At 40.5% G+C, this 23,570-nt stretch overlaps 1 protein-coding gene across 1 annotated transcript in view; it reads right to left on the bottom strand.

The window, feature by feature from the left end:
- The window catches only part of FAM135A (family with sequence similarity 135 member A), a 91,279-nt gene that overhangs the window by 6,582 nt on the left and 61,127 nt on the right, over nt 1–23,570 (bottom strand). The window contains 13 exon segments of the mRNA XM_018564834.1: nt 1,153–1,304; nt 2,109–2,206; nt 2,648–2,739; nt 4,797–4,957; nt 6,839–9,167; nt 9,545–9,699; nt 12,198–12,271; nt 12,994–13,149; nt 14,459–14,508; nt 16,809–16,886; nt 18,825–18,978; nt 20,627–20,753; nt 21,417–21,590. Coding sequence (XP_018420336.1) covers nt 1,153–1,304; nt 2,109–2,206; nt 2,648–2,739; nt 4,797–4,957; nt 6,839–9,167; nt 9,545–9,699; nt 12,198–12,271; nt 12,994–13,149; nt 14,459–14,508; nt 16,809–16,886; nt 18,825–18,978; nt 20,627–20,753; nt 21,417–21,590 — 3,800 coding nt within the window.

Below are 23,570 nucleotides of genomic sequence, written 5' to 3'. Positions count from 1 at the left end.
ATCATGGCACACTCACAAACCAGCATGTAAAACAACTTGTCTCACCACTAAGGTTAATAACAGAGGTTTGGATACACGTCTTCTGCAGAAAATGTGAAAGCCGCACAGCCGCGCCAAGGCACCTCTTATAGTGCGGTCCTAACTCTAAACTATGAGAGTCTCCATCTTGGAGCACCCAATTTGAAATCTTCTGCCCCCATGTGCTCCAAGATGGAGACTCTCATAGTTTAGAGTTAGGACCGCACTATAAGAGGTGCCTTGGCGCGGCTGTCACATTTTCTGCAGAAGACGTGTATCCAAACCTCTGTTATTAGCCTTAGTGGTGAGACAAGTTGTTTTACATGCTGGTTTGTGAGTGTGCCATGATGCCTTTCTACTGTTTTACTGTTCAAAGCCCATTTCGTGTGCACCTTACTGTATAGCTGGTGAGAAATTGTTGAGTGCGTTTGTCATTTGTTTTGCTTGACGTAGTACTATGTGTCCCCAGTTATTTACAAACACTGGTGTGATCAGCTGATCGCTCCAGTGTTTGTCCTGCACAGACACTGGTGTGATCGGCCACACACAGGGGGGCTCAGCTTCACCTCTGGATCCCCCCTGCTCTCCCGAGAAGAGCAGGGGGGATCCGACGAGAAGTGAAAGAAGCACTTAAGCCGCAGGGGGCACTTAAAGCCGAGCGGTGAGGAGAGAGAGAGGCGCCGGCTGTCAGATCCTGACTGAGCGTCTCTCTCTCTCCTCACCACTCGGCCTTAGTTCTGTAACAACTGCTCCCTCCTCCACCGGCTGCAGCGGTTCCTTCACTTCTTCTCGGATCCCCGCTGCATACAGATGGGGAGAGCAGCAAGGATCCAGAAAAGCCCCACGGGCGGGAGGAGAGGACATCGCGATCTACAGTGATCGCTACGCGATCACCCCTGCTCTAGGGGTATCAGTGGAGGTCTACTGGTGCCAATAGCCATATGAATAATACCAACCTAGCTAGAATCACCGTGGAATATATAAATAAGAGCCTTCAGTAAAGTACTGGCTTCACATAATGCTGGCCAATTTAAAAAGGACTCTGATGTGACATTCCTATTTCTTTTATTTTCCATAGCACTACAAGAGAAAGGAACAGGCACTTTTTGTGCACACAAAACTTTTTCTTCTCACCTGTATTGACAAGAGCACTGCTGTTGTAGAGTGTACCCAAATGTGGACCAGATAAAGAAAGGAAAGTGTGCAACTTGCCAAGATAACATTTAAACCTTGGCCGTGAAAGAACTGATCGTATAATTAAATTCCCCAATGAGTGTCCTATAAAGCTAAAAGAAAAAGCATGTTAAATGTATATGTTGCCAGTGGAATACAGCTAAACTTACACTTTGACAGTTCACATAACAAACATATTGTAACACTACATTGAATAGTGACAAGCAAATCAAACTAACGCTGATCTTCAGACAGGACATTAAATTATTAAAATATTACATATACAAAAAATATAAATATAAATATAATATATACATATACACACACACTGTTCCGTGTATCCTGTGATACAGGCATCCCTGCTAAAAAGCATAGCCAGATCTTTGACCTCAACTGCAGTAGCAGTTTGGTCAAGAACCTTCTGGCTGGAAAATGAAATAACAGAAGCATAACGGTGAGTCATCACTGTTCACTATGCTCTCTTCTCCTGTCAGCATTTATGTACTGTATCTGAGCCCATTTGGCTCCTCTCTCCCATTTTTAGTGCATCTGTACAGAAGATTTCAGGAGGTTAATATAATAAATTAACTACAGCAAGAAAATAATGATTTAGGATTCCCCACCATGAAGTCATACAACTAAACATGTATGTGCAGCAGATGCTTTCCTTTTATATAATATTTACTCTGCCCTATGCCTGGGAGGAAAGCTCACAAAGAGCAAAAGCAGAGGTAACAGGCTATGTGTGAGAAATTGCCTAAGATCCCAGGATATATTAAAAGAGGTAATATTTTCAAAGTACAGCTAAACTTAAAAAAGCATTTACAAACCATTTTGAGAAGATGCACATTTCAATCTATATTTAACATTATGTTACAAGTATTATGTTAACCAATCCACAATGACATGACTCTTACCTGATCCTTGAAATAGCCAGATTGTAGATCTGAATATACTGTATAATTTCATCTAGAAGACGATCTGTCATTGAATCAAAGTCAGCAAATGTATCATTCTGGGGAAGAAATTCAGAAGATATTATTCTGATTTTCAATGATTCATGTAAGTGGGATTATTGGGCAATTATAGTAATTCTGCATTTTGTTTTGCATTATATAAAACACTATATAACTGCTCGTCAGTCTCTGCTTACACATTTCAGTTATACTTTTATGAAAAGGTTGCAACATAACATTCAATATAAGGCCAACAAACAAAATGTACGGGGTGATTGAGAACAGCAATTCTTGGTTGGTAACATGCTTTTTTAGGTTAAAAGTTTGTGCTAAAACATTGCTCTGCATCTTATAAGAATAATAGGGAAGCCTTGAGTTCCGTTCAATATTATTTGCATGTCTGATACTAGCAAACAATTCATGTTACACCTGAAACCTAAGAAATTGCAACCTCTTATTCCCTCTTAATGGTTTAGTGCAAATGTATGTTTGTTTCACACCTGATTCCTTTCTGACATAAGGAAGTCTTTTCGCCCTCCAGGTAGTCCAAGTTCTATGTAGGTTCTCACTAAGCGGAGGTCAGCGCTATTACCTACACAATAAAAGATGGTAAAAATAAAAAGGTTAAAAAAAAGTTTGCTACCCATTACCTATAAGACAGTGTGAATTTCTTTTTAAAAAAATTTGAAAAACAGATCAAGCCCGGGAAACAGTAAACAAATAAAAGGTTGGAACAATGCTTGCAGAGCAATAAAAGTAAAACTGGGTGCCGTTTGTTCATTATAAATTGATGATCTGTCTAACACTTTCTCTAGGTAGACTTTAATATCGAACTATCAGGTCTGATCCTAGCCCTCCCTATGAGGTGCAATTCCTTTTTGGTGAGTGACAGAGAAACCTCCAAATACATGCAACAGAGACCTCTAGGCTTTTTACAGATTAGGTACCTTTTGCCTGGCTACTAAAGCATACATTTCATGCACTACGAATATGCAAGTTACACCTGTTTACCAAAAGCCTTTCACCAACTAGGAAACGAAATGTAATTCATCTAAATTAATTTCCCTTTTAGTATAGTTATCCATAAAAGGTTTTTCTCAGGGCCAGATTAAGAGCATTGTGGGCCTGGTCCGAAAATAAGACCTAGTGTCTTTTTTCGTGGAAAAAAAAATATAAGACACTGTCTTATTTTCGGGGAAACACTGTAATTAGGCGGCCGCTCGCTCCTCGCTGGGCCCCCCAATATGCCTAATTAGAGACCTCATAAAAATTCTCGACTCCATCACTTCTGGTGACGCGTCGGAGCTGTTGGAGGTGTGCTAGGCTCAACTCGTGCTCCCATGTGCTGTAACTTTTCTCAACCATGCCAATTCCAGTGCAGCTGTGTCATCTGACTGCGCATTGAGCCAAGCATGCCTCCAACAGCTAAGACCGCACCACTAGAAGTGACGTGGTCCAAAAAAAATTATAGAGCACCGGCACCTCTGACTGATTGTATTCAGCATGCCGAGGCGATCTGGGCTGGCCGGGCCTATTTTCAGTTTTGGGCCTGGAGCCCCTATGTTAATCCAGCCCTGGTTGTTCCCCCACCCCCAGGTTTTCCACTTACCTGGGCCACTTGGAGCTGCACAGACTCTCCACAGTAAGTATCCAGTCCCGGCCTTGCATGCATGTTAAATTCCCTGTCCATTCCTAAACGAAAGCTGACGATTGATGGCACCAACAACCTTTCCATAGAAATAAATGTGCAATCTATTTAGCATTCGTGCCACAGTGGAATACTGTCCATGGAGTGGCTATGCAGCTCCCAGCTGCCCCACAGCAAAGATGTGATGTGAATCATGGACATTGGCAGGGGACAAACTCTTAAGGATAACTGGACTAAAACTGTACAGCTATCATTTAATGGTTTTCCTCTGTATCAAGACATGAGCATGCATCTTTTATATACATATAAAAATTACAGGCTTCTATTGCCATTTGTTTCTTTTTTTTTTAAAGGGTAATGCCTTTAAAAAAAAGGAAAAAGGAAGTATTTTTCCCTAAGCTAGGTAACGCTAGTAATAGCTATGGATTTCCTATAGAAGGAGGCTGGCATAAGCTCTTGGATGCTTAGTGGAGAGATGGGGGAGGAGGGGGTCATCATTGAAATTCTATACAACTTATGTTCAGATGATACAAAAATGTATCTTTAATATCACAATACCTCCTACTTATCTCTTATTCCAAACTGTTGCAGATATGTCATCTTGCATGCACTCTGCTTATTTAAAGCTAGTCTAGATATAACTGAATATGTCCTTTTCTATCTTCTCAGTCTGCTAATTTGCCTGAAATAACAATAGATGTTTTAGACAGTCAAAAGTGCTTGTTATTCCTACAATACTTGATCTTCCCCAAATAGTATCCCCAGGCCGTTAAATCACAGGGAAACAGACTGGACAGTCGCACCATAATTCAGTACAATGATGTTGGTGCTATTTAAGTAAACAATAAACATATTATCCCTCATGCTTACTTCAGAATTGCCTCTAAAAAAGAAATCCTGAAACATTTCTCTTTAGAAACCAGTAACTAACATTCAGTATTTATCTCTTCATTCTTTTTTCACATTAGTTATACACATCATTGACATTGTGTAATATTTACCATCCAGCCCATGTACACACACAATCAAATGGATTCCCTCATCAGAACTGTCGTCATCCTCCACACTGAAGTATGGAGCTGTGGAAGCCAACTGAGTCACATCGCTATACAAAAATCCAGGAAGTTTTAATTGCTTTAATTCTTCTTTGGCCTGAAGGAACCTACAAAAACATAGAAATAAAATATATTAGAAATAGGGATAAATGTAGAGGCAAGGTGCAATTTTTCCAAACTAAGAATTGGAAGTTAACATAAACATAGTTCACGCATGAGCTCCCTGATACAAATCTCAGCTCTATATCTTAGTATCTTGCAGTCAGACTGCACACAGTACATTGTGTGGAATCATTAGTCAATACATTGTACATTAATACATCTCTTTGTAATATGTATTTAGCATCAATTCACATATTGGATATGGTATCCAATAACCTACAACTAAGAAATCTACCCTGAAGCTAAACACTAACACCAACCCCCAACACTTAAAACTGTAAATCGAACTATAACCCTCATTCCAAACCTCCTGACCATAAAACTCACTCTTAATCTTAGCACTACTATTACTTTCATACCAAAAATCTTCTGTGGCGAAATAAATCTAGGCTGTAAAAGTTCAATTTGAGTGCCGTATTTTGCGGTCTATAAGACACTCTGGACGATAGGACGCAGGGCTTTTGTCACAGAAGCTGCAGTTAGTGACCGCTGAGACAGGTGGCGCTGTCTCAGTAATCACACAGAGCAGACGAAGAACGACGGCGCGATCGCCGCCGCTCAATTTCATACAAGTGATCTAATTAGAACACCTTGTAATAAACGAGCAGCGGCTCCCACTGTACATTCAGCTCTGCTTGTCAGGAGCAGGGCTGAATGTACAAAAAGAAATTACTTGCCCGGCGCCCAAAACTGCATTTCCCGGGCGTCGGGCGATAGGTATTCGCTCCATAAGATGCAGGCACATTTCCCCCCTCCTTTTGGGGGGAAAAAAGTGCATCTTATGGAGCAAAAAATACGGTGCATTTCCATGATGTAAAATAAATTACAAAATGCAACAAGACCTCTTAAAAGAGAAACTTTACCCATATCTTTAAAATAACAACAAACACACCTTTAGAAATGTTTAGTAATGACAATCTACAAACACATACTTCTAGATAACCTTATTTTGCTTTTCTTTCCCAGTCTCCTGACAGTGGGCATGTTTACTAGGGGCAGATTACTAGCTCTCCCTTTACTTCCTGGAACTGGCACAGGTGACTAGGAGATGTGACCATGCACATCATCTCACGGGAAGAAAATGTCTTTCCCTGAGATTTTACAGATGAGATTTCCCAGCAATGTTCTGCTGATGTAATCTTCCCATGATGCAACACTTTGGCACATTACATCATTTGTGCCAGAAGTGGTCAAGTTTGTTTAACTCATGAATGTAAGATGATTTTAAATCAGCATGCAGAGCTGTATGCTGATGTGATTTTTAGTGAGAGGGGGTAAAGGTCCACATTAACGGCAGGTGGATGGCGATAAAAGTCAAATCCAACTTACCAGTTTTTACCCAGAACTGAAATGTTAGTTTTAGGTGCATTGACCCCTAAAGTAAACCTGTAGTGATGAAAAAAATGATGGTATACCTAAGCTCTTCAGTTGAAATGCTGGAACCATAAAGTACCAGTACATGCCTTTCGTTACAGATCTTCCCTCAGGAGCACCCTGAAGCCAAAGCATCGTCACATCCTCAATGTATTCCATGAAGCAATAACCGAAACTCGGTACAACGTAGTAGGGGCGTGCCTATGCTTTGACTTTTTATAAGTGAGCATTTGCATAGAGAGTTTGGGGGGAGAAAATAGATTAAAGGGGGCTTTGGGTGGCTGGTTTATTCTGTTTTTATCAATACAGGTTTACTTAAAATAATCAGTTTGCCCCCATTGTAAGCTTATGTTTTGGCAGTCATTTAATTTCTTTTTGAAATGTAGTATGCCAGTGTTTAATCCTTGCATTGTGTAACTAAAAAATATTTAGATAAATGAAATGAAACTCACGCTAGCATTAAAGGCTTTGGAGAGCTTTCATACCAAGCAATAGATGAGGAGCATGATCCAAGCATTGCCCCACCCGGTTGCTTTGTTATAGTGTCAAGTGTATTCCTTGACATAAAAACAGTTCCGCAAGGGGAGTCTTTTAAAATATATGAAAAAGATAGACAACTGGTTGAACAAACACCAGGCATGTTCAGTGAATCTTTTAAGTATTCAGAGCCAATCCTCTCAGACCTCAAACAGTTATCATGTGCAGAATCATGGATAACTTCACATTCAGGATCCTCAGATTTGTATAATGGGCCATCTGTTTCTTCATAGTAGCCATTCTCAATAATTTCTTCATCTTGTTCCTCCTCATCATCATCATCCTCATCCTCTTGCAGCAATGGGCAGACTGGCTGTAACTTTACCGTTTCCTTGGCAGGACTGACATACTTAAAATCCTCTGCAGGGCTAATGTCAGAAATATCAGTGCTACTTTGAGAGCCAAAATAATTTTCTACTAAACCCTGTTTGACAATGTCAGTGCTGTTACTGGAAGAAATTATAGCAGCAGGAGGACCTGTACTCCCAGCTTTAGACATGTCTTGGTTTGATAGTTTTGGTTTCTCATCACTATATTTCTCTTTGACAGTTTGCAACAAAATGTCCTCATCCAGAACAACAGAACCAGATACCACTGACTGCTCTCCCACATTAATAACTTCAGATTCGAGTGCAATTTGGGTGTCATAAGGGGTTTCTAGGATTGGGAGTTCTCTAAAAGTGGTTATGGAGCCAGTAGGGGGTACAGGAATACTCTTAACTTCATTTGGAGTTTCCTCATCGGAAATAGCAAATTGAAAAAGTTCTCTGATATTTGAAAGAGAGGAATGAACAGGGACATTGTCTGTGTCAGAAAACACAACACTTTGAGGCTGTAAGAGAACGTTAGATTTAAGGGAATCAAACTTTGGCAATTCAACTGTACCCAAGTCAAGAACAGTTTTGCTGTCTCTCATCTGGCTCTCGGGCACAACAGAAATCCTGGAACTTTCATCAGGGGAAAGTTCATCATCATCAGATGGTAAAGAGTTTATGGATGTCAAAGAAGACTGGATTTCACTCAGAGCACTTGTGCTTTCTGTGCAGTGGCTTTCAATGGTGGCTTTTACGTTAGATTCTGGTTTCAGCAAAAGAGGTGCAAATACCTTGTCATTTGACACAGGATCATGCTCAGTCACATTTTCCAAGAGTTCTGGATTTGGATGGGTTGCAAAAGAGCTGGGTTCACTTTCCACACCAGAATCAGAAAATCTTGAAGATGCACAGGTGATGCTGAGATCAGGCAGCTTTATTGTGTCTCCACTTACTATAATGTGGACCTCTTTACTGCCACTATGTACTTGGTTGTTTTTAGGCCTGGTAAGAGGATCTTCATTTCCAGACAGTTTTAGATTAGTTTCCTGTACAACTTCTTTATCAAATACAGAATCTGGCTCCAGTGATGGGGTTACTGGCCCGGGCGACGCAGCAAAGTCTTGCTCCTGTATGCTGTCCTTAAATGCCATATTTTTAGCACCCTCTGACTTGGAGCTAAAAATAACAGTTACTTTTTCCCCTTCATATGAGTTTTTGTTACTTGGCTTAACCTCTATTGTCCTCAAACCAGAGGGTACAGTGGGGTGGCCAGAGTGGCATTTTTCTACCCCTGCTAAAATATTATCCACATATGTAAATCCAGTACCTGCTTGTTGTGTGCCAAGTGTACCTGAATTGGCGGAAGTGGAAAAAGATGCTAAATTGCAAGAATCCCAAGCGCTGCCGTGGCTTCTGTGAATACTTTCACTACTTGTAGACGGTGGCTTGGTTGTCACTGTAGTAGATGGGAGAGAGTTGTGTCGTTTTTGCCAAGCTTGCAATCCAGATGACTTTGTCTCACTTGCTGAAAAACCTGGATGAAGGTTATGTCCATCTTTGTGGCAATGTGAAGGCCTGCCTTCAAATGATTTAGACATAGCCTCTGCTGTAGCAGCTTTTAAACATTTGTAGCTTACTAAAACCACAGAATCCTTAGAATTCTGCTTTACCATTTTTTTTGGATTATCAGTTTTCATGGTCTTCATAAGTTTATTTCCTTTTGTTTTTGATTTATCGTCATCATTTTTTTTCATCTTTGTAAAAGGCTTTTCACTTTCAGCACACCAAGATGAAGCAGAGACACCTTCAGCTCTGACTTTTAGTTCTGGGCTTCCAGGAGCACAAACATATCCCTCCTCGTCAAATTTCTCAGGTTTGCTAGAATCTGATCGTTGCAAGTGCTGAACTCCCAGCCAAGGTCCATCCAAATCTGCAATGTCAAATACATATATTTAACAAGACTGTTCTTTGCACAAATAAAACCTAAACAGAAAAAAAAACCTTAGTCCAGTCCAACTGACATAACAGTATAAAAGAAATTAAAGTGGAACTAAACCCAATAATTTCTACGGTTCCTCAAAAAGAGTACATACAAGGTTTAGCTGAACTTTCAAGCCCTCAAAAACACCTGATGTCATAACTCATTGCATGTGCAGTGCATGGCAACTGCAGTTCTAAAAAGAGGCTAAGGTGGTGCTCTCATCATATATAAAAAGGATAGAAGGGATACAAAAAAAAAGTAGACATTTTAGAAAAAAAGACTTCAGGAGTATAATCTACTTGTGTACACATTTAATCTGTACTTACCTTCCATAATGTAATCTAAATACCTATCTTCAAAAATAATAGGTAGCGAGTTAAAGTCCCCATCCAGTTCACTGCACTCTAGAGGGAGAGGAGGAAGGGAACTGAAGTAGGATGAATTCTTAATTGCTGTTGACATCTGAAGATGGCTCTGGGCACTGTGGAGACCAAAAACATTAGTTAAAAAAAAAAAAGATGATATTTGATATATTAGAAGTCTACAAAATTATTACTGAAGAGGGGTGCTTACACTGATACTAATATGGGAACAAATACCCAACCTTACACATCATGTGCCCCACTATAAGTTGGTCACTAAAAACGAAAAATTATAAAATGCCCCACTGACCTCCATACCTTGTTACACACTATGATATTTTCAATTTGGAGCCCAGGTTGAGAGGAATAGAACCCCTTAAGTTTAACTTATAAGCAACAGCAATAAGCACAACAGGGCAATATGAAACCTCCTAACTTTGGTTTCAACCAAGTGTAGCATGTAGTGTGAAACCTGATTTAACTATCATGTAGGAGCAGCTCTGGAACAAAGTAGAGCCCCATTCTCTCTTGTCTGTCTTTTGTATGCATTAAAAATAATTTCAACTATAATTCTCATTCATTCCAATGTGGCTAATTCACATACAGTATTATGTGCTGCAGTTTACTGCTTTAAAAGACAAAATACAGGATATATTGCATGGCTGTATTTAGACGAGCTAAACAAGCCCATTTCCTCTGATAAAAAAGTTTATTCCCTGCCTGCTTGGAAGTTTTGCTGAAATGCCCAATTTGGCATGGTGTGTGAAAGAGCTGGGACAAAGGAAGTCCTGTTTGCATGTGTGACAGTTAAATCATCCCCCTGCCAGCCAATCAAGACAGCTAAAGACTTCATACTCGGAAGACAACTGTGAGAAATTGGCAGCGGCAGAGTGATGATGGGAGGCACAGACATTGCATCAGTGGAGGAGGTTTCTTTAGGAGGTAAGTGTGCCACAATGTGTAAATATGCTGTACATACTTATGAAGAGAACTCTGGGGGTCCATATTAGTTCCACTTTAATACATCTACAAAATAAAGAGTTCCTATTCTATATGTTTCAACCTTTTGCAAAATGCATAAAAAGGCAAATAAAAACAAACTTGTGTAAATGCAGAAAAACACCCATATACAGGAGGAAGGACAAATGCATTCTATTAGGCCCTCCACAAACACACCCCTAGGTTTAGAAACATATCCTTCTTTACTTGTAGGAATTGTAAGTAAAACTTTTTTACTTTTGGATAGAGTAAGAAAGGGTTAAAACTAGAGGTGCACAGCAATTTCACACCAAAACCACACACACAAATATTTGTCAGGCCGAAACCAAAATTATTTTATTTTTTTTACCTTTTAAGAAATTTGTTTTATTATATTTTTTTATTTATTTTTTTACTTTACTGTTGGGGGCTCTGGGAAAATATCAGGGGTCTAAACAGACCCCTGAATATTTCCCTTTTGAAATAGAAAAAGAGATTGAGGACACAGAGTCCTAAATTTCTTTTTCTGCCGCCCCTGTCACACACAGGAATCTACTATACGGAGTGTTCCTGTTCATTCATAGACTGTGGATATAGTGCAAGTTACTATGTTCACAATCATGAATGAACAGGAAGTGATCTAGAGCACTTTCTATTCATTCATAATTAGGGATACAGTAAAAATACTATGTCCTCAATTATTTACAAATGCTTGTAAGCGGTCTCCATCCTGACTCCTTCTGCTGTCACACAAGGCGGAGCGGGCAGGAGAGCCCAGCCTGCTGTGACAACGCTGACAGCCGACTCCTCTCCCGCACAGCAGGGCTCGGCCTCCTGTGACAGCGGTCTCCTCCCCGCTCTCCATCATGAATCCCTGCCCGTCACAGGAGGCCGAGCAGGCCAGTGCGGGAGGAGAGCTTGACCTCTCCTACCCACTGGACGCTGCTCAGTGTGGAGAGGGGACATAGAGCAGCGCCCAGTGGGGAGGAGAGAAACTATGGATGCACCGCAATTTTGGCCGAAAAATGGTACTTTGGACATTTTGCCCAAAATTACGGTGCATCCCTGGTTAAAACCCCTATCAGGTTCTTTTCTGCTGTGTGTGTGTGTGCGCGCATGTGCTGGGAAGATATTCTTTCAATTCTGTCCAAGAGTGGAATGAGATCGCCCAAAAATCCACATTAGAAGCCCTACTCTACCCTTTCCAGGTAATCATTTAAAAAATGTGGATTTCCCCTCACTTTCTGACTCAGGGACAGTGACCACCAGCACAAATACATAGGGGGGTTAATCTACCAAGTAGGGACACAGGTAACAAAAATGTTTTACCTAATGCCTAACCCTTCTCCACTTTATTCAAAACTTATAAGGGTTTGTTGATGATGCCAGGAGGAGGAGGATATATTTGGGAGGGGGTGGTTAAAAACAGTCACTAATTAGTTAATGGAGAATGGATTAAAAACACTGCCATGCACAGATGCAATTTCATATATGTATGAAATAAAATAGCACTCCTTTGAAAAATGCTGGACATCTTTTTACAATCAGACAACTTTTGTACATTCATATATACAAGTTAAAGTTGGTATGCTAAAGAAGAATGGTTTTCAAGTTATCTCATGCAGGTTTTCATGCTTACTGCAATTCTTGGTATGCCAGGGCTGCTTGTCTAGGATGCTCGAGGCAAAAGAACGCTTCTGCAAATCTACGTACCTAAAAATACAACAGGCAAAAACTGAAGCTCTGCACAGTATAAACCTAGATCACGAACACTAGGATCGCTATTACTTCCATAAACATTATTAGTATAATGAACAATAAGAGCTTTGGATACTAGTATGAATCACATTCTTCTCTTTTTCACGGAGAAGTAAAATAAATAAATTTAAACCTTTTTCTTACTAAACTAATAGTCACTTTCGACTTGGTCACTTGAGAGTGACCATATGTACTATTGTTAAAATGGGGTAAACCCTTGCTGCGCCTCACATTAGCACTAACAATATACATTTAAGATTATGCTGCTTTCTAATAAAGGATATTAGAATATAGAAATACAACCTATTTGAATAACAAGATCAAAGTGGATTGGCAGTTTAAGTGGAAAAGCCCCATCTCTGTACGATCAATTCCTATATGATCACTCCCTTCTTACAGCAGAACATTTTACAAGCAACAGCAGGACTTCTATTGTGCTATTTACATGGCTAGGTGTACTGAGCTCCTATTGTATGTATAAAGCATCATGGTGGTCAGACAAGCCATTGATAAAGTTGCAGCCCTAGGTAAGTCGGTGGAAATGGAAAGCCACGAAAGGCTAGGACCATCAGTGAGCTAGACACTCAAATGCTGGGCTGAATAACTTGCGGTGTTCATTAAAAAGGTGGGCCAAACAACCTGTGCTACTATCCATTAAGCTTTTTACTTTTACTCACTCTTAGTATATGATGTTCTTGTGCTACCATTACTGTAATTTCATCCTGCAAGATGATAACTTCAAGAAATTGTCCCCAAAGTGCCATCAGTAGAGAACAAAGCTGTGCAAGGTTCATGTTAATCAGCTCTGCTAGTTCATCAGGATTATCTATTTTCTAGGGAAAGAAAGAATGAAATTAAGCAAGCCAGAAATACAGTTGTTCATAGTAAAAGTTTAGCAGAGGTAGTATATCAGAATAACAAATTTGCCTTGTTCCACAAATCAAGTAAACCACCCTTAGGGAAGAACTCCAAAAACCTAAAAAATTTAACCGTGCAGTGGGGCTACTCCCACAATACAGGGGATAACTCTTCATTTTTCTCTAGGGGCAGGAATACAGATGATATACTCATCCTATCCTTGGTCCTGCGGCAGTCGGCATTCACCTCTCGCTCCCTCCACCCTGGCTGTGGTATGTCTGTAGGCATCCTCACGTCTAATGTAGGTGAATGGACTGCATTAGATGTGAAGATGTCAGCAGGGCTTAGACCACCAGAGCCTGAAGAGGCTGCTTTGGCCTATATACCAGCCAGGCAAGATGGAGGAATAGATAAGTATATTTCTTTTATTTGAGCCCCTAGACCAGTGATTCTCAACCTGTGTAACCTCAGGACCAACATTAATCCTTGGTCATTTAGGCGCGACCCAAGTTACACCGCACTGGAACCCAAGGCATTGCACTACTGTGCATTCGATCAAACTGTTGGCGGGAGGTGCATTTGGGGTGACATTCAAATAAATGGCAATCCACACCAGAAAACGCACTGAACTAGTCCAAAGGGGCCCTCTGGCAGAGGCACACAACCATTCACAGAGTGAGTTAAGATCCACCCAGTCTCTCTACCTTACGAAAACTGGAGTGGATCCCCAGCCTGGGGTCGAGCGTGGGCTGCTGTGCTGGACAGAGCTCCATCCATATATGCATTACTTCTATAACTCCCTTGCACACCCTGTAGAGGTTCTGGGAACCAGAATGTGACGTCACCCCGATCCAGGCACCTCTACAGGGATTGCGAGGGAGCTGTAAGCAATGAACGTATGGATGGAGCTCCTTTGTGGCCGTAAGCCAAAAATCCCTACCCCAAGCTGACACTCGGCACCAGGCAGCATGGCTGCTCGATGTGAGAACTGACAGTGCTACGCTAGGAAGAAGCTGAGGAGCCTCTCACCTAGCGCAGTGGAAGGTACGCGGTGACCCACTGAACACAGTGTTGCGTGACCCACCAGTTGAGAACCACTGTCCTAGACCAAAACAAGCAGTTAATACTTGCAGTGCAAGGGTTACATTTTAGATTCCTGGAGTTCCTCCTTAAATTCACATTCCCAATTCAAACTTTACTCAAAAAAACAAAAAAAACATGAATCATCAATAAAAAAAGGTCTTCTCCAGGCATGGAAACACGAAAGACTTGGTATACACATACCTTAACATCTTCACATAGTTCCGATAGACGGGCATCAACATCAATTTTTTCTAAGAAAATAAGACAGGATGGGTAAATTCAACATGCATAAGATTGCATAATATATGTACTTAAAAAAGAGTTCAACAGATTTCGAATACAACTTTTCATGAACCAGTGCAAATATTTTATCATTTCATTAGGAAGTAATTTGCAGCATATTGTACAATAAATTCTACTAACACAAATGAGTATAAATAATGTGAGGGAAAAAAAATGTACAGAATATTCATGCTTTTTGCTGTGTTTGTTAGGGATATCAATCTGCTCAAAATGTAGATAGTATTGGACACTCTCCCCAGCAATTACCAACATTCACAGGTATTGGAAGTGCTTATTACTGTTTGCAGAAAGCAGCATTTGCACTCTGCAACCTGGCTAAAAAGTCTTGCTAGGCCTGTGTTTAGCATATGCTTTTTAAATGGAGAGAGCTAGCCAACTATGGGCAACTTTAGACCACAAATAACAGATGTACTCCCACACTATATGTATACAAAAATTAAAAGAAACATATGTGCGGAGTAAGTGAGTAATATCAGCAATGGCGGCCTACACACTTCCACAGTACAGGTTTCTTTTACAGACAAAATCCTTCTGGAGAACAGATAAGCAGCCAACAGGCAAAGTTAAATTATTCGCAGAGCCAAAAATGATAAGGAGAAACTAGAGATATACTAGAGATGACATGGTGGAGCAAGTTGGTAAAGACAGTGGGATAATAGCGTTGACTTAGTTTTTTGCATGTAGTTGAGTGTTATGAGAATTTGAGCTTCTAATTTGCGGGATCGTTTGACTAGAGGGACAGTTACACACCTGCTATGCTTATCCCTGTGCAGCGACTTATACCCCACTTGCCACTTTTAGAGCACACCAGCAAAACAGAAAACATCAGCACAAGGAGCTTGCAATCATCAAAAAATTAGTTCTTGTATTTAACTCCTGCTTAGCAAAAGGTCCTCTGACACAAAAAGTGGCATTTTTTAGATTGAGTGCCATATGTGTTACACTGCTCTTAAATTCAAGTCCTGCTTGAAAAAGGATCCTCTGACACAAAACAATGTTTTTGTGAGTGAGCGCCATTTGTGTTACACTGTTCTTGTGTGAAATGTTAATGGTGGAGAGTGAATAATGAACTGGAGAAGTAACCATATAAATGATCTGCTATACATGCTCATACAGAAGCTGACCGCCATCTAGTGTGGTTAAGTTGGACTAAAGGCAACAGTCACTGTTATATAGGCAAAATGCAACTCTGCTAGACGTACTGGCCAAATCGAATATCAGAAGGTAAAGTCAACTGGTACTGATGCATGCTCTTGGATGACGGCCGCATTGGAGGGCTGTATTCAAAGAGACAAGACCGGGCAGAGATGTAGAAAAGTGTACCAATTAAAGAAATTATGAGAGGGAGCTAGTCTAAATAAGTTGGTCCCTCACGCAACAGAGCTAGCAAAAATTGAAGACATGTTGGTAGTGTGAGGGGGGTTATCCTGGGCTTTTTTTTGTTTTTGTTTGCCAATGTCCAATACTCCTGTAGGCGGAAGTAAAAGTCAAAAGGTTAAAGATTTCCTGTGTCCCTCAATGGGCGAGAAAGACATTTGCATTATATCTGTGTATAACATGTTACACTTCATTTTTCAGGTTCAAGTGACTCACTATGAGAGTGTTGGCTGTGATCTAGAGTGATCTAAAACACTGATGCCCTAAAAATGAAACAAAAAAGGCATAATGTGCCTTGCGATCCCGTGCGGCCAGAGAGCGCGTCTACGGTGCCATTTCACTTCAATGGCCTGCCACGCCCCTTCCTGCCCGACAAAAAAGTGAACCGGCCGCAATGCGAGGCAGCACGTTCTGGACAGAATCGGGCCAGAACGCACTGCATCTAGTGTGAACAAGGCCTAAGGTAGTTCTTTAAGAATATATTGCAATGACTGTGGCCAATTCAAAAATAATTAACGCCAGTGTGCAGATAAGGAAACTGGTGGTAATTAAGACATATCTCTTCACTCCAGATCAGAGTTAAGGTGCCCATACACTGCACGATTCTCATACGACAAAAGTCTTGCGAGGGTTGTAAAGTGTATGGGCACCTTTAGTGTTCAGAGTGGGGCATGCATGTGCTGGGAAGCGGTCATCAATGTGACACACACCCAAACTAGAGTTGAAGGGGTTTAAGGGCTTCAAGAAAAGACCAGCACTGACAAGTTACAACTAAACAATTTCCAAGTTTTTAGCCCCTCAACAAACATATCATAATAAACAATCTGATTGATTACAATTGTATAATACATCACTGTCTAGAACAACATACCCGAAGCAGCTTCTGTCGGAGGCCACGGATTTTTTCTTCTGAGCAGACGTTCATAAAGGACCTGCATGCGGGGCTTGGCTGATTGTAAGGATGGCACACATATGTACTAATTACACTTCTTTCATATCTGTGCTTTACGACTTAACTTGTGTTAGTGAGAAGTCAGACAGCAAGTAAGAGGAGATCAGTCAAGTAAAGCACAGACAGGTATTAGAGCTAGTAGACAGAGAAGAATTTTCTATGATGTACATTGAGACTTTTAGATTTAGTGCACTCCAGTCAGACCAGACAGGATGTTATATGGTCAATCAGCGCAAGAACTTTCTAGCAGGTTAACATGCGAAAACGATGAAACTGATCAGATGAAGGTCAGTTATTTCTTTATATGCAGTATTGTGAAGTTATGGTTATTAGAGCAAGACGAATGTACATCATATAACGAAGCAAGGGGAAAAGAAGGATAAAAAAAAGATACTGATAAACTAGTAACTACAGAAAAAAAGAAGAAAGCACTGTGAAATATGCAATTTATACCTTGCACTATACTACCATTCTATGATGTGTAATAAAAAGGGATCAGTAGTGCTCATGTGTAACCACTACTGATAATAACATTGGACATTTAAGTTAAAAAGTGCCTAACAACTGTAGCACATTGTTAGTAATTAGTATAAATAATAAGCACCAATGTTCCCAAACCACTGGTTATTTTCAACTCTATCCTAAAAAACATCCAAGCAACATTATGAGAAATATAAATGACGACCACAACATCATGTATATCACATACACCGATCAGACACAACATTACGACCACTGACAAGTGAAGTGAATAACATGGATTATCTCATTATGATGGCACCTGGAAGTGGGTGGGATATATTAGGCAAAAAGTGAATATTTTGTCCCTAAAGTCGATTTGTTGGAAGCAGAAAAAAAAGACAACCATAAGCATTTGAATGGCTTTGTTCCCAGTTTGCAGCGGTCAGGACCTACCAAAAGTGCTTCAAGGAAGGAAAATTGGTGAACTGGCAACAGGGTCATGGGCGGCCAAGGTTCAAATCACTGAAAAAGTTAATGATGGTTCCGATAGAAAGGTGTCTGAACAAACAGTGCATCAGTGTGTTGTATATGGAGCCACGTAGCCGCAGATCGGTCAAGGTGCCTATACTGACAGATTTCCACCGCCCAAAGTGCCTACAATGGACATGTGAGCATCAGAACTGGACCACAGAGCAATGAAAGAAGGTGGCCTGGGCTGGTGAATCACATTTTCCTTTACATCATGTGGATGGCTGGGTGCATGTGTGTCGCTTACCTAGGGAAGAGATGGCACCAGGATGCACTATGGGAAGAAGGCAGGCTAGCAGAAGCAGTGTGTGATGCTTTGGACAATGTTCTTCTGGGAAAACTTGGGTCCTGCCATTAATGCGGATGTTACTATGTCACATACCACCTACCTAAACATGGTTGCTGACCCAAGTACACCCCCACATGGGAACAGTATTCCCTGGTGGCAGTGGCTTCTTTTAGTAGGATAGTGTGCCCTGCCACACTGTAGAAATAGTTAAATAATGGTTTGAGGAACCCAAGGAGTTTGAGGTGTTGGCTTGGCATAATGTTATGGCTGATTGGTGTATATACATATAACAATTATAGCTTTACACATGCACTTACATTAAAAAAATAAAAATAAACGGTGAATATGGCACTGGGAGTGGTGAAAGGATAAATACTGATCATTGAGGGCTGGAAGGTCAATTCCACCTAAGTAACTGAGCAGTGTAATGGTATTTAATGCAAAACACCTATAGCAATAATTACTTTGCTCTGGTGTAAGTAACTTCAGTCAGTTAAATAAGATTTTGCATTTCACAGAGTAGGAGTATAGAAAAAGGAAAATGTTCTAAGTTTACAACATAGAGATACTGATCCAAGAGACCAGAAGCAAAGGAAAGTAATACAAAGTTGACCTCAAGAAGGTAGCATAGATGTGCTTAGCGTTTCCATACTTACCCAACTCCAGTTTGAGGGAGGAAGGTAACTCTTTTGTTACAGTCATGAAATAGCTGTATAACCCCTTAAATGATACCAGCAAACAGGCACACAGTGTATAATGAAAGTTGTAGGCATGTTGTAGGAAACATTCTTGAACCACAAAGCTGTTGCCCTGAAAAGAGAGGTAAACATCATTAGCTTGCACAAGCGAATCATACAAACCTGGTAACAGATGCTGTTTATAAGCATTTGAAATTTACCAAACCCTACTTCATGGTCTAGTGGAATCACATACATGGTACTTCACATTTTAACCAGAACGAGTCTTTTTCTGATGATGCCCAGATGCGGAGACTGCATGGTCCCCATGTTGGTGTACTTGTATAGAAGAGAGTTCCACAATTGCTTGAGGTTTGTTTTCACAAAGTCTCTCTAGCTGTACTTGTCAGATTTGGTTGCACTCATCCTGCATGTTTATCCATGAAAGATAACTTACAGCAAATGTATCTTGTAACACACAAAAACACCCCACCAAAAAAAGGCACAGGAGAGCAGACATTTTAATGATGTTGTCAGAACAGAAATATGCATGGTTTCTTTGAACACCTGTTTTTAGAAGTGTAATCTTCTGGGTTGTCTTCCTCACTGAGTAATCATCCTTAAAGAGATGCTGTCACTTTACCCATTAAGGCAAAGTTACATAGTATTTCAGGTTGAATAAAGACACAGGTCCATCAAGTTCAACCTACTGCGTGTATTTATGTGATTCTGCGTATGTAATCGTCCTGTGTGATCTTTATTTTTAAGCGTACCTGTACCCCTGTATGTTGCAGTCTCTGAGGAAATTGTCCGAATGCTTTTTGAATGATTCCACACTCTTAGCTTATACCAGTGCTTGTGACAGCGAGTTCCAGAACCTAACCGCTCTAACGAAGAAGCTCCTACGCCCCTTCGTGGTTACATCTTTTCTCCACCAATTTTAGGTGGTGGCCTCTAGTCTTTGTTATGGAGTTTACCGTAAAAAGTTTATTGCTGATGTTGCCATCACCATTGAACATCAAAATCATGTCCCCCCTTAATCTCCTCACTTCCAGCGCGAACATGTTTAAATTTAGTAGCCTTGTCTCCGTTTGGTCCTCCAGCCCCTTAATTCGTTTAGTTGCTCTTCTCTGGACTCTTTCCAGCTCAAGGACATCCTTTCTGTGGACTGGTGACCAAAACTGGACCACATACTCCAGATGAGGCCGAACCAGCGATCTATAAAGCGGCACAATTATAGATTTGTCTCTACAGTACATTCCCTTTTTAATACAAGACAGTACTCTGCTCGCTTTGTTTGCAGCAACCTGGCTTTGCAAGCTATTATTCAATCTGTGGTCTACAATGAACCCCAGATCAATTTCCATTTCTGACTTCCCTAGTGGAGTACCCATTAATTTGTATTCCGCCTGCCTATTTTTAACCCCAAGGTAAGAGTGTTTGTGAAAACTCCCCTCGCCCGAAACTCTGATACTACTCTTTACCAACAATCCCCCACTGGTCCTTATGCTGCCTCAGCCAGTGAAAATATCTGGTGCTTCCTGGTATGGGATAGCATGTGACCTCTAGCAGCCAATTCCAAAGCCCGAGTGCTGTCACATGGCATTTGTAATGTCATTGATGGAGCATAATACATTCTTTTTATTTATTTCACAATGCTTGTTCTGAATACCTAACATAAAGCTGGTGCCTTTAGATCACCTTAAAGTATAATTCCTGCCAAAAGCTTTCTAAGCTTGCCCCATTCCATAAAAAAAAAAAAATGATTTTAGTAGGCTTACATCTGCAGACAGCTGCTTTGTGTAGTTACTGCCAAACACTACACTTTCCAGGGTTGGGATTGCAGACTCTTTATTCTGGGTGGGAGCATTTCTGTTTAACCAGGTGTTCTTCATTGCACGGTGAAAGCTAAACGAGACAATAAGAGTTTAGTGATTTTTTTTCATTAAAAAAAAAAAACTTCACAACATGGGAAAATGAATCCTCTACTAAAGCAAACGGAGGAATTCTATGAACATGTTAAGTGTAACTGCCTATCCTCATAGCAAGATTTTTAGGATCATAATTATTAGATGGCCAAAACCAATGACCAATTCATAACCTTTAGAAACAGATCATATTGCGTCTGTCTTTGAAACAGAATATTTTTTTCTGTTACTCTTTGAATAGGCAAATATACAATGTCCAGTATGTGAAAGAGAGGAGTAATGGAAGGCATACCAGATTAGTTCATTAGTTCTGGACATCTAATCGTTATGATCCTAAAAATCTTGCTGTAAGGATAAGCAGTTACACTGAACATGTTCATAGAATTCCTCAGTTTGCTTTAGTAGAGGATATATATTTATTTTTACTGCATACATTTCGCACAGATGTAAATGTGAGCAGTACCAATGGAAATCCACAGCGTGGGACCACAGGCATTAAGATGACTATTTAAAAAAAAGCATTAATTTGCTCCAGTCCAAGCAAAACCAGGGGCTACAACATGCAGCATGTCTTAGAACACAGGGATATGACAGGCTAACCAGCCCAACAAATCAATTTTTCTGGTTTACAAAAAAAAGTTACCTGATGAGTGGTTGATGCAAAGCAACCAAAGAACCATGAACTACAACAGATATGACTGAGAGGTGAAAGTAATCAAACATCAAATTGATGTGGTGATGAAGGCCTCTATGTAGGTTAAAGTGCAACTTTAAATTTCGACTACTAATTAGTTGCAAGGCGTTCAGGTCATTTGGTCTGAAAGAGAAACAATAAAAAAAATAACAATTAAATGAACTAATACATTGAAAAAGTACTTTAAGATAGTCTAATTCCACGACAAAAAAGCAACACGTACACACAGTACTGTGCAAAAACAAATGCTGTAAAGTAAGAATATTTTAATTGTTTATTTTAAATCAATTTAAATACAGTTGTGAGCAGCTAGCACATTGGCCCCCGGGTGTAACTTCTCCCCCTTGAGATCACATGTAACATGTCTCCCTTCTTATCTGAAGGATACCTTTGAACTCCTGAAACTGGTGGAGAATATGTCAATTTCAGCGGATTGTTGGCTAGTGGCATTGGACATTGAGTCCCTCTACAACAGCATTCCACACAAAAAAGGTATCAAGGTGATTAAGGGCTTTTTGAGTGAGAGACCAGGGACGCAATGGGCATACAATAACTTTGTGGTTGACCTCTTGCGCCATATTTTAACTAGAAATGTCTTCATCTTCAAGGAGACCCCACTACCTCCAAGTGCAGGGGGTGGCGATGGGGACATGTTGTGCCCCATCCTATGCCAATATGTATCTTGGGGGATGGGAGCGAAGTCTCTTTTCAAACGAATCAATACAGGCTTGGCTTGAGAACATCTCATTGTGGCGACGCTACATTGACAACGTTTTTTTCATCTGGACTGGTACTCTATGTGAATTGGAAAGGTTTGGGGCCTCTCTGGCCACCAATGATTTCAATCTCAAGTTTACCACCAATTACAGCCAAAAATAAAATTACATTCTTAGATGTCTCTATTGCGATTGATGATGGCTATCTTATGACCAGATTATATCGGAAGGAGACAGCGGGAAATTCTATACTGCATGCGTCCAGCTCGCACCCACGATTCCTAAAAGGACAATCTCCCCTACAGCCAATATCTCAGATTAAAACGAAACTGTTCTATATATATCGACTTTAAAAGGGAAGCCAGGTCCCTGCAAATCCGACTGTTGGAAAGGGGCTACAATAATAAGGTACTTATAAAAGCCTACAACCGGGTACAAAAGAAAGAACGAGTCCATATATTATATGGGGATGAAAAAATCGAGGTATGGGAACAAGGCATCACACAAACGGTCAAAATGGTTACTAAGTTTTCGAGGCACCATGCCACAATTAGGAATTGCATCAAACGCCACTGGCATCTCCTAACTGAGGATAGCATCATACAGAAGTATATCTGAGAGAGCCCCGAAATAGTTTTCAAAAGAGCTAGATCCATACGAGATAGGGTCACCCGCAGCTTCCACATTCCACTCAACCAGAAATTCACCTGTGGCAGGGAGGGGTTTAGGAGATGCGGGCATTGCAGTTATTGCGGGTGGTTTGAGGAGGGAAACATGGTTCCCCTACCGAACGACCAGCAGTGGTGATTAAATCATACAACCAACTGTCAAACTACAAATGTGATCTACTTGATGGATTGTACCTGTGGGGCTTTCTACATAGGGAAAACATGCAGACAAGTTTGGAAGAGAATCTATGACCATCTGTATTTAATTAAGAATGGCAAATTAATTTCCCCCATTAGTCGGCATGTGGGTCTATGCCATAACTTTGATCTATCTGTTATGAGATTCTATACTCTTGATCATATACATGAGGATATAAGAGGTGAGGATGTGGACCAAAAATTGTTACAAACGGAGGCACGATGGATATACAGATTGAGGTCCACCGTGCCTCCAGGTCTGAACGAGGTGCTCAGCTACAAGCCCTTTTTAGAAGGCTATGGCTGGGAAAGAGATGCTGCTCGGCCGGGACTACCTGCTAGTATGGAATGTAAGGAGTTCAATATGGGCTTGACAGATAAGGATCAATGTACTGATGTTGATCGACATTGATCAGTTCACTGGGAAAAGAATAATGTGTACTTATGTATGACTCTTGGATTTTCCTAAAAAAAAAACTCACTATGTACAATTGGTGTAATGTATTTACCTATAGGCAATT

This window comes from Nanorana parkeri, unplaced genomic scaffold, assembly GCF_000935625.1.
Source record: "Nanorana parkeri isolate BGI_ZX_2015 unplaced genomic scaffold, ASM93562v1 scaffold785, whole genome shotgun sequence".
In the NCBI taxonomy this organism is placed as follows: Eukaryota; Metazoa; Chordata; class Amphibia; order Anura; family Dicroglossidae; genus Nanorana; species Nanorana parkeri.
Note: the sequence above shows the minus strand (reverse complement) of the source record. Positions and strands in the feature narration are given on the sequence as shown.